The sequence below is a fragment of the Varanus komodoensis genome, unplaced genomic scaffold, assembly GCF_004798865.1.
Source record: "Varanus komodoensis strain SLA01 unplaced genomic scaffold, ASM479886v1 scaffold20_1, whole genome shotgun sequence".
NCBI classification, from domain to species: Eukaryota; Metazoa; Chordata; class Lepidosauria; order Squamata; family Varanidae; genus Varanus; species Varanus komodoensis.
Genome location: NW_025335587.1, coordinates 18,162,503 through 18,174,549, shown reverse-complemented (window position 1 = coordinate 18,174,549; position 12,047 = coordinate 18,162,503). Strand labels below are relative to the sequence as shown.

The 12,047-nt window shown below is 48.2% G+C and overlaps 1 protein-coding gene across 9 annotated transcripts in view; it reads right to left on the bottom strand.

Annotated features, from left to right (window-relative positions):
• Window positions 1-12,047, bottom strand: part of BCAS3 (BCAS3 microtubule associated cell migration factor) — a 367,571-nt gene that overhangs the window by 289,652 nt on the left and 65,872 nt on the right. For all 9 annotated transcript variants that reach the window (XM_044430184.1, XM_044430179.1, XM_044430186.1 and 6 more), the window contains exon 12: window positions 6,844-7,014. In XM_044430184.1, the coding sequence (XP_044286119.1) occupies window positions 6,844-7,014 (171 nt within the window). The remainder of the gene's footprint in view (window positions 1-6,843; window positions 7,015-12,047) is intronic.

The window sequence follows — 12,047 nt, the reverse complement described above, 5'->3', positions numbered from 1 at the left end:
TGGGAAAAGACTGGTCTATTAGAGAGCAACCAGCATGCTGATGTGACGGGGCCCAAGGTTGGGCTGGGCTGACTGGCACCCGGGGCACTGCCACAGAATATCCAAGAGTTCTGCCTCTCAACTGGGTTCAAGAGCAACCCAAAAGGCCTTCCCTCCACTTTCTAAATTATGCTGATGAAGCGAAGAAAACTTGTAGGGGATGTATCAAGAGCTGATTTTTGTGTGAAAGAACTGTGAGGACTTGTCCAAAGTATCAAATTCCTGGGCTGAGCATGAACCCAGAAGTACCCTGCTCCGTAATTCCAATCATCGCTATTTATACAGACTCGGTTGTGTGCACGCAACTGCGGGTGCCTGTCCCAGTACAAGCAGCCATTTTTTTTACCTGCTTCCACTTGGTTAACTTTAGGATTCCAGTCTAGAACAACACAGACCCTGCAGACCTGAGGTCTAGCGATGCTTGGTGTGCTGCACAGAAAATATTTAACTGGATGCTGACTTAACAGGAGACTGTTTTGTTTTTCAAGGTCTGATTTGTTTGAATTTATTTGGTTGTAATGCTTCATTTGTGAAAGTGAGGTTCCATCTTTTCTTATTCCATGCTGGAGGAGAATTTGTTTTTTTGGCTTTTTCAAAAACATAGGAATTCAAATGTTCTGTGAACCCTTGTAACCATAGCAAACCCTTCAACCAGATCCATCTGCCCAACGTGTATATTCTTCTTTACTAAAATTGCAGATTCTTTATATGTGAAGATTCAATATGGATTGCTGGCATTGGCAGCTTTCAGACTTGACTAATATCTAGACATGCTCCTGAAGGATGAAATGTGCGGCTGAACCAACTAGAAGGGGGGAAATTAAACAAGAACTAGCAAGTTACAGGCTGACTTTCCTGCTTTTTGAAGATAAATAGCACTGTTTAAAGGTTGGACCAGCACTATGGGAAGCGTTTTTGCATGTACAATGAAAGAACTGCAACCAAGTCAATGAGGCAATCGTGGACATTTTCTCCAATGGCATTAACTTCCTCTCTGCTAATGGTGATGACCAGTGTGGACTGCCTATTACAAATGGGAGGAAGTGCCGCCATAGTACCAGTTTGAAGTGTGATGGGCACCAGTGCCTTAGCTAAGGCAGGTTGAAATGCAATGCACCACCATGAGAAGGGTCTTCTGTAGACGGGATAATGGTCCCTTCGATAGAAGCATTTGCTCACATTGATAAGGCGTGTCTCTTGATTAAGTAATTAATCCAGCTGCTATGGACAAGTATTGGGGCATTTCCCTCCACAGTTGGACGTGATCATTCTGGCTGTAAGTCTGAGAGCTTGCAAAAGCCGAAAAGCCTGCTTCTAATTTTTTAAGATGCGCAGGAACAACAAAGAAGGGCCCAGAGAAAGAAAGAAAAACAAGGAGCACCTCAAAACATTATAGCTGAGGTCAAACATCAGTGGAAAAAGGGCTAAATGTGATAAATCGGCAACATTAACTGCAGTTCTCCTTTTAATAGAATCCAGCATAAACTGAGAGCAGCCCTTGGCTTGGCCTGAGCCATTAATCTGCGACAAAAATGTCTTCTTGACAAAAAGCAGAGCCCCTTTAATAAAAGTTAAGGCAGACGGTATGAGGTTCGGAGGGAATCCTGTTGCTTTTTTACATAAAGAAAATTCTTCTGTAATGTGCAGATAAAAAGAGAGAGGGAAAGATGCGGAGGAAGTCAACGCCAAGGGCAGCAGACCACGTTATCATCTGTGAAAAGAGCGTTTTGCTGTAAATAAACACTGGCGACAACAGCCAATGAAAGTCTACATGGTAGGTTCAAGTTTTATTGTAGGGAGGTCATTAATTTGTTAAGCCCTTGGCCTGGGGCCCAAGGGTGGCTTTTCTCAGAGATTCCTGATATTTGATAAGCATCTTCCGTTGACGGCTTTTTTTTTTTTAATCAGTCCTTAACCAAATGGAAATTAACTTTGGATGTTGTCATTCCCCACTCCGCACCGACTGTCCATCTTTAACGGAGTAGAATGTTAATAGAGAACAGAGGGAGAAACGGAGAAAGCATCAAGCCTCTGATGCCAAGAGCCCCCTTTAGGTGCCACATGCTTGAATTCCAAACTCCAAAATGTTCCTGGGCTTTGAAGAACCACCTACCATATTGATACTTGGGATGGCTCCAACATCTGCAACTTCTTAAACCCCCCAGAAAATAGAAGCAACATCTTCCTGATGCACCTCCTTTTCCTTGTTCAGTATACCATGCTTTTCTACCAAAAAAGGCACTAGAGTGGCTTAAAATCACCAATAAAACTTGATAAAATAAAACAGGAACTAAGCACAATTAAAAGCACGGCAACAACGAAATACAACAGCCTCCAACCCAAGAGACACGGTTACACACCAAAGGACCACTAGAGTACAGGGGTCTTCGCCAGGCGGCAGAAGCACAACCAGAAGGAAAGGAAGCTCGCCTTGCCCAGAGGGGAATTCTGCAGCCATGGAGAAGACCTCGTACCACCAAAGGGCTCTCCTCCACGTTCACGGTGGAGAGCTTTAACGTCACTTCACCGCGTTAACTTCAGCTGTTGTTCCTGGGGTGGAGAATGCACACTCCGATTCTGATGCCCACAGGCCAGGCCTCGGCTAGGGTGCGCCTGTGTGTGGATCACTTGGCTGCATGGGATTAGAGGAGAGACTGTGTGCAACCAGCTACAGCAGAATGAGCATTGGGAGCAAGACTGCCAACTGGAAAATGATCGCTGTTTTAGGCCAGCCCTGGGTGGTCCCACCCAATGAATGAATGAAGTCAAAAATCAAGAGGTCAAAAGAAAACATAACTCCGCCACTAAAAGTTTATGTGTTTAATTTCAATTAGGGGGAGGAAAGGGGGTGGAAAAAAAAAAGAAAAGGAGGAAATCTGTATATCTTTATTTTTACTCATTTCAACTAATTAATGGCTCCAAAGAAATGGCCATTACATCTAACTGAAAGGTTTGCTAACACTTCATTAAAAGGATGTTTAAACAAGCTCACAAACCTTGTTAATGCATTTGGGTTGACCACAGCGTTGTTTCGGCCTCTCAGTAATTATTTTTATTCAGCTTTCAAATATAAACACAACAGCCAAGTCCAATAACTCAACTTAAAAAAAGACCCTACAGTTCTATTTCAAAAACTAACACAGTTTGGATTGATACTTTTTTAAAGTAGAATGTTAAAAGGTACCACATGCAAAATTTCACCACCAGCACCACCAAAATATCCATGTTAATCAAGTTCATTCATTTCATTCTGAAAGCCAACAGAGTAAAAGTTAAACTTTACTTTCTCGCATACACTCCATGATCTCTCAGCACACTCTTTTGGGAGAACGAGCTAGGGAACGGCCATCGAGTCTCATGCTGAACAGATATTTTCTGAGAGACCTTGAACCGATCTCTCCGCATCTCTCAAGTTCTCTTTCTAGGGCTGATGTGAGAAGGTGATATAACTCAATGGATTTCTCTTTGATCTGAAACATGGACCAGGAACTTTCAGTGCGTAGCTCACACTCCTGATTGTCACGTGCTATGGACCGGGATGCAGGGAAGGAGGGAGAAAAACTAAGCGCTCTGGCAAAATGGCCCGGGCATCTTACTGCCCGTGCCTCGAGGACAACTGCCCGGGTGGTGCTGTGCCATGGCCGAGGATGATGCTGGTGCTCTTCAGACTGGTGACTGGAGGAACCAGGGGGAGCCTAGCCAGCTGGGTCGAGCTGTCTCTCCAGGTTTGGCTCCTTAGCAGGGCCAGTTCATCTCACTGAGCAGGCAGAGCCTCTGCTGCCTCACTCTCCGGGCCGCCTAGTGCTGGAAGCTGGTCCCCGGCCTGCCTGGGACCAGGTCTTTTGCCTTGATCACTCCGGATTTCTGCCTGCACAGCACTGCCTTTGACCTTCCAGGCCACATGGATGGAGACCCAGGCAACCAAGGGAGAAGCACTACAGGTCTCCTGCACGGTCTCTTGAAGACCGTGCTGCAAAACTTTGGAGGTTCACCCTCACCACTGGAAAAGTATTAAATTGTTAATTCCAGTGGTATTTCTAAATCCCAAGGCCCCAACAGTACAAGGGCCAGCGTGTTATTTCTGGCATGCGATGATCCAAGAACACAGTCTGTACCTCTGTCTGTAGTTATCCGGAGTTATTTCAAGGGCTTCAGATATAAAGGAACCCTCAACTTAGCAATAACATCTTATTTATATTTTAGCATGTACTTGAATAACCATCATTTTTACACTCTCACTCACATACACATGCTCACAAAAATTAAAAAAAAACCCTAAAGCTTTTCATAGTATCCATTAAGCAGACTAACTCACGATTACTATGGAGATCAGAAGCCAAGTTCATTAAAGACAGAAGTCCTCTAAATCATATATAAGGCAACTTAAAAACCTAAGATAAATCATTTTATTACTAAAGCTATTGCAAGAGGAGTCTGGAAGCAGACACGGAATGTCAAAAGTAATGACTGCATTAAAAAAGGCTTCATGAGAAATTTATGAAGTAGAATTTCTTTCTGACTCTCCCCCACCCACCACCCCTGACATTATAGGAAAAGCCGAGAGAATATTTTCCAGGAAAGCATAATAAACCCTGAATGGTCCAACAACCTTATTCTGAGAGAACTGAACCTTGTAAAAACTTAAATGAAATAGCTGGGGTTTCACTTTGGGTTCCATGCAATTTTGCATTTAACACAGCAGGTCCTCAGAGGTCAAATGAATCAAGTATTTCTTTGAACCAATTCTTGAGAAACAGACTCAAAACAGCATACTGAGAACTGGAAAATCAATTACTATTTGGGGAAAATGTGAGGAAACGGGGTTCTCGTTGCAGGGAGATTTCACACAGTACAGCACAGTACAACCAGCACAGTTCGTCCCCAGGCCCATGGGGCACACGGATTTGGGCAGGGGTGGGTAACGTTTAGGCCAAAACATCCGGAGAGTCACAGCTCCCATCATCTCTCACCCTGGGTTATGGTGCTTAGGACTGATGGGAGTTGTAAGCCAAAATATTGGGGGGGGGGGTTACTGGTTGTTCAACTGCCGATGTTCTGTCCACCTGGTTGTCAGCTTTGACGGCTCACTTCTGATCAGGTGGATTGTAGGCCAGGTATCCTAACAATAAAACCTACGTTCTCGTGGCCCCTGTTAACTTTGGTTCCCATGGCCCCCATTTACCAGGGACAGTCCTGATCCCCAGCCCCATCCTGCCTAACAAGCACTACGCACGTCTGTCCTCATCTTGACCTGAGATGAGGTATATTGTGCAGATGCAGTGGAGGGTTCAGCTCCCACAGGAACTTACTGTACACCCGTGTAAATGCAGACGTCCTGAGACACACATGGCTGAGGCCTATTCAGGCCGCAGCAGCATCCTGTGGGATGACTAGCCTTTGTTTTTTAACCTCACCAAAAAACTGGCATCCTCTTGGCTTTTGCACAGAAAACAAGATCTGGCGTGCAGCAACCAGTGTATAAAATTGAAGAGGAGAGGGGAGTTCTTTTCAGCATGAGTATAAAAACATTACGAACACACTAGTTTTGCCTGGGAAGTGTTGGAGACGTCGATCTCAGTGCTGCTGGCCAGTTACTCCTTACCAGGCTGTCATGGGCACTGGTCGGATGGCTGACGTCTGGCGGAGAGGACTTCCTGGAGGCAGCCCTCTTCCTCCCAGAAATAGCTCCGGGCCCTCGGGTCCCACTCCGCTACCAGTTCATTGCTGCACTCAGCCCGTGCCTGCGTCACGAGCGGTCACCCACGATCAGCATCAATGTCAGCCAAGCAGAGGAGAGATGCGGAGCGACACTTCACACTTCACGTTGTCAAAGATGTCACTCCGGCAAGCCCATCGCAACTGCACACAGGCTGGCTTGCATCCATTCCCAATTAGCATGCCCAGCTCAAAAAAAATCTGTTCCGCCCACAAATGAGCTCAGCCCTCACCACAACAAGAACAGGGCTCCATTCGTCACCTTTCGCAACTCAACCATCCATAAGCGTTTGGACGTTTAGTGCAAATATAAGACTCAGATCTGGTTTACCTGTAACAAGTGCCCAGAGTCAGGGTTGTGGATTGCCATATGCAAACCCTGCGTTGAGGTTTACTTATGGGTTGTTAACCACACACACCCTTCATAATGTTGCAGTTAAGCTGGAGATGACTTGAGGGCACGGAACAGCAACCGCCACCAGGAACAGCCCCGGACCAGAAGCCGTCCTTTGCTGTTGCAAACCACAGGGCAGGGTTCACAGATTCTCACAGCCCACCGTTCTACAGCAACGCAAACACAACCCGTGCTGGGTTTGTTCTGTGCAAAACAGACCTACGTATGTGTAGACCACTCATTCTGTGCTGGAAGTGGGTTTCAAAAGCAGGCAGATGGCAGACGGATGTACGTAAGAACTTTATTAGTCAACCCTATAACTTGAAACCCACGATTGCCTTCTAATATCGAGTGATTTCTAGACAGGCTGCTGCTAAAAAACAACTTAACAGGCCCTTGCAGACTTGTTTCCTGCCAATGTGGTCAGAAATGGGCAGTGGGGCAAGGTATGGGTTGGGCCCAACAGGACGGGAAATGGTGTCAGATACTGACAATGTGAAGCCCAAGATGCACAAATCTGGGGCGGTGTCCTCGCAGAGGCACCCACAAGGTGCTGTAACCTTGGCCATGGGGAGAGGGCAAAGAGATATACTTCTTGCAAGCCGCTTGATAGCATCTGGTCTTGAATCAGTTTATATGGGAAAAAGCAGGTCACAGGCTTGCGATGCCCCGCCCACTCAACTGCATTCTCTTACCTGCCCTTCTCCGACCGTCTCGGTATCGATGACTGTGACAATCCCGGGGACCAAGGGACTGCGCCGGGTGTTGCTGTGAGCCAGCATCTCCTCTTCGGTTGCCCCCGAGGGTAGAGTGCCGGTAAGCTGCGTCACAACTTTCCCAACCATGGTGAGCCCAGTTTTTATCGTCTGTTTTGAAAAAAAAAGGACAACCAACGCAAAGCTCATCTTGACATTCTGCTTGATTCACTCGTGCAAGTTACATAACTTGTTACAGAAATCCTTAAAACGGACGGTAAAAAGCCTTTACAGTTCCCAGCATGCTTCTTCTAAAACACTGCAGCAGAATGGGGGGGGGGGGACCCATGGAAATGGATATGAAGACACGGAAATGCTCATATACCTAGCCGCACAAATGCCAACCAAGATTATAGTCATGCAGAGCCCTCCAGAAGTACTCACCGCCCACTTGACTTTCCGTATGTTCTTGTGATACAAGCTTGAAGTGGATTTAATTGGCACTGCTGCCACTTCATGTATGCAAGACACCCAACATTGTGTACATCAAGTGGGAACAACGCCAATTAAGTCTAATTAAAAATGTTCCAACATTTATAAATCCCTTCATGAGTGGGATGTGAAAGGGAGGAAGCGACCCTGATAAACTGGTCCCTCTAGAACCAGGGAGTGCTAAAGCCAGTGATTACATCCCATTCAGCCAAGGCCACGGTGTTGCATTAAGGCTACCATGCTTCCTTTTTCAGCAGGCTCCTACAGGTCAGGCGGATATGACACAGCTTTGCCCGTTTTCATGTTTAGAATATATGCACCTATTGAACTTGGCCAGTGCAAATGGGAAAGAATCCCTCTTTGGTTTACTCCTGACTAAGAAGTTACCAGAGTGAACATAATTCATCCCAAGCGCAATGGAAAGATCGTAAAGGAAGGCCGGCTGGGTCGGACCAAGGAACCAACCTTGCCCTCTGTTCAAGCTCACCAACAAGCTGCCCACCGGAAACGCACAAGCAGGATGGGAGTGCGACGGCACCCTCCAAACTATATTCCCAGTGACGGGAGAGCACAGGCGTACTTCTTCTAGTGGAGGTAACATACAGCGGACGGGACTGATCGCCACGGATGGCCATATCCTCCATGAATGCTTCTAGTCCTCTTTTAAATTCCTCCATCTCCCTGGTCATCACGACACCTTACAAAAGTGGATTCCCTCATTCAGCTGTGTGCTTTCCGAAGAAGTCCTTGCTTCTCTCCATCCTGACTCTCCCACCAGGCTGCCTCATGGCAGGAAATTGACGAACACCTTGAGCATGGCTCCTATTATCCTCCCTTTCCCTAAGCTAGTCTCTCTCCTCACAGGGCAACTGTCCCATTCTTGATCATTTTCATAACTCTGCCCTGTTCTCTCTGGTCCTGCAATCTCTTTCTGAGGTGTTGCGACCGGAACGGTTGCTTATTCCAAGTGAGGCTGCTTTTCCCCCACATGTATCACTTTACACTTACTTAGCTTTGCATTTGCTTAAATCACAAAATGACTTGAGATTTAGTAAGTTTGAACGTGGAAAACGGAGAGAGAGAGAGAGAGGTGAGGAGTTCTGCTGCTCCCATCAAAAGGCTTTCTCCTACTGCTCCAACGAACTCTCCCCTTCCTGTAACGCGAGCCCAGGGGATCCGACCCTGCCCTAGAAATCTTTGCCCTCTTTTCGGTGGCAGCTTTTCAGGTATAAAGGTTCTGCTTTCCTCTGTGCACGGTCAGAGGATATGGGATGGGAGAAAGCCCTTTTCCCAAGGATAAACTGAAGGAAGCAGAAAGCAGGCCAGTTTAAAAAAAACAACAAAACACCAGTATGTCAATTGGCAAACGAAGCTCTCCATCCTGGTTCCAAAGGCTGGGGGTAGGGAGAGAGATCCCGACTGGAGCAGAAGCCACAAATCAATCGCAACTGCTTTGTTTAGTGCTAAAAACTCAAACTGCAGTGATTAGAAAACACATTAGTGTTCATCAATTAGCAGCCGAGCATTCGGCTTGAATTATTCATGGGGAAATGACTTACACATAAGACTCAGTTAGTGTGTTGTCAGGAAAACCTCTGAAGGGCCAATAGAACCAGGCGCCACTGTGTATTGACGGCACCGATCCAGCCAGGAAGCCCGATTAACCTCTGAGATGCCTCCGTTGATGTACTTACCCCATTAATGCTAATGGAGATGCTACCACTTAAAAAAAAAAGTCAGAGCCGGCCAAGCCTTTAACAAAGGAAAAGTCTTTGGGTTTTTAAAGTCTCTTAGCAAGAGACATATCCTGTCATTTGTGTCTTATCCTCCTCACTCCCCTGGCCTTTTTTAAACTCCCACAACAAACGAGAAGAAATAAAATCCTTAAACAATTGGCATGCTGACAACTTCTGGGAAAGTAATGTGAATGTGCATGCAGGCACACACACCGGCGACCCTTGGTGATTTCTGCAGCCTCGGTGGGGCCGTTGATGCAATCAGCTGCCCATGGAGAGCAACCAGCCGGGCCTTCCCTGCAGCCTCCAGCGGGCTTGCAGCAGGACCAGGCGGCATCGCGGGGGCCTGAATCGAGACGCAGATGCTGTTCTCCAGCTCGGGGCCAGCTGCTGGAGCTAAACGCTTTGTCCGGACAGCCAGTCGGGCAGCAGGCATAAGGCCATGCTCTGATGACCAGGCAGAAGGCCTGGCTCCTTGGATTCATTGCACTATCTGGCTGGTCAAGGACTCCATTCTGCCTCCCAGCCACCAGAGCTTCGCCACCTCCTGCTTTTATTCTAACCTGCCCGTGAGTCCACTTTCATAGAGGGAGCCCTCCATCCACTGCAACGCACCCTCTGCTCCTGGGTGAGCAACCTGTGGTCCCCCAGATGGACCTCCCATTTTCCATCGCCATTGGCTGTGGTGGCTAGGAATGATGGGAAAAACAGGCCCAAACCTTGGAAGAGACAGAAGGTATTCAGGAGTGCTCTGGTCGAAGAGCCTTCCAGCCCACTTTCCACCTAACGCTGGAGGACCATCAAAGACATTGCCCGTCCACACAGCGTTCGGACGGCCCGCTAAGCAAGGAATGGTCTTCCACTCGAGGGGAGACATGCCAGTGTCAACAGAAACCCAGTACGTGAGCATGTACTTCAAATTGGTGTCCCCTTCTTTTGGGGGATACTTTTCTTCCCTTTTGGTAGTTTATAAGTGACCAGTCTAGCTTGTTACCCCTTCCAAACTCATACTAGGTTAGGCTTCAGCCCTTGGGCCACACTCCTCGTGGATGAGCATGAGCTTATGGCCTTACGAAGCTCGACAAACCCAAGCTTAATCAGTAGGATATCCTTTTCTCACTTATTGCACTTCAGTGCTGCCCAACCGCCAAAGCTCTTGGGGCACTTCCCAGAACAAAGGCTATATGATGAAATACATGAACATCATAAAACAATGGAAGAATAAAGAATCGAACAGAGGTAGAAATGGGTGAGGACGACAGTAGCGGCACAGCACTATAAAAGGCAGACAAACATCTTAGAATGGATGGAGTGGGAAGACAATAGAAACATAGAAACAGAGCAAGTCAGAAGGGGTCTCCCGGGCCATCTAGTCTGACCTCCGGCACCACCCAGCTCCGACAATGAACATCTTCGACAATGAACGATCTCTGACAATGAACAGTGGACAATGATCATCTTCATCTGATAACATAAAGACCACAAACTAGGCAAGCCCCTCTGGCAAGCATGTCCCACAACCAGGCAGCTACAGCACAAGGGGTCCTGCATTACAGCTACCTGCCTTCCCTCATTTGCCAGGTATACCTGGAGAAAAAGGCCAACCCTTGGTGAGTGCACCTGGGTTAGGGCTGCCTAGGGCATCAGGGCCAGAGCCAAGGGTGGGCATGGTGGGGCATCTCCAGAGGGCCTGCGCTCCCACAAGGCCCCCATGACAAGAGCCCCCAGGGCTGCATCTCCTCTCTGCCACCCCCACTTCCTCATTCACCCACCTCTTGCTGTAGCCCAGGCAGTGGTGGTGGTGAGAAGGAGCCGGAAGTGCCACAGCCTGCTTGATTGCCAGTCCTTGAACAATTCTGTATAGCCTGACGTGCCTGAGCCTGCCTAATCCTGGAAGCTAAGCAGGGTCAGCCCTGGTTAGAATCTGGACGGGAGCCCTGAGTCTTGCACAGAGCAGGGGCTGGACCTGACGGCCTTCCCAACTGTATGAGTCTATGATTCACCTCCAATGCATTCTGAGAGCCAGTGTGGAGTTGTGGTTAAGAGCGCGAGACTGGGCCTCGGGTGATCTGGGTTCGAGTCCCTGCTCAGCCATGGAGCCAACTGGGTGACTTTCGGCCAATCTCAGTCCTTCAGCCCAACCTACCCCACAGGGCTGTTGTTGTGGGGATAAGCTTGAGAGCAGCAGGAGGCAAGTGATGTAAGCCGCTTTGTGCTCGTTGTAAAAAAAGGCAGGATATAAATAAAGGAAGAAATGAAGTCCTCTGCCTGCTGAGCAAGCACACAGTAGCCACAGCGAGGAAGAAGAGGAGCAGCAGCTGAGCGGCAACTGAGGTGGTGGCTGCACCGAGGGAGGAGGCCATGGAGGATAACTGTGATGAGAGCCGGTGTGGTGTAGTGGTTAAGAGCAAGAGACTGGGACTCAGATGACCTGGGTTCGAGTCCCTGCTCAGCCATGGAGCCCACTGGGTGACTTTGGGCAGTCACAGACTCTCAGTCCAACCTACCTCACAGGGCTGTTGTGGTGGGGATAAGATGGAGGAGGAGAATGATGTCAGCTGCCTTGAGCCCTTTGTAGGAAAAAGGCAGGATATAAATCGATAAATAAATTAATTAAATAAAACTTGCTGGTGCTGCAGAGTTGTGGGGACCTGCCCTGGCCTCGGAGCTAGTGCCTCGGCCCAAGGCATCCATTTGTGCCCAGTTAAGCTCTTGGAGCTGGGCCCCTGCGGAGCCCTGACACCATCACTGCCTTTTACAGCAGTACATTCTGGGACAGGGGGCCTCATCCGGACTGTCCCCAAACAGCAAGCAATGGCATTAGGCCACCTCGCACCAGTTGGAGGGAATGGGGATGCTGGACCGGGTGGGAGACGCGACCAGCATCGCTGGCGGTAAAAGGGCCTGTGCTTTGTCCCTGTGAGCCCTGGTGCCACTGCATTTCTGCTTTCAGTGCATCCAACATCTGACCCCAGA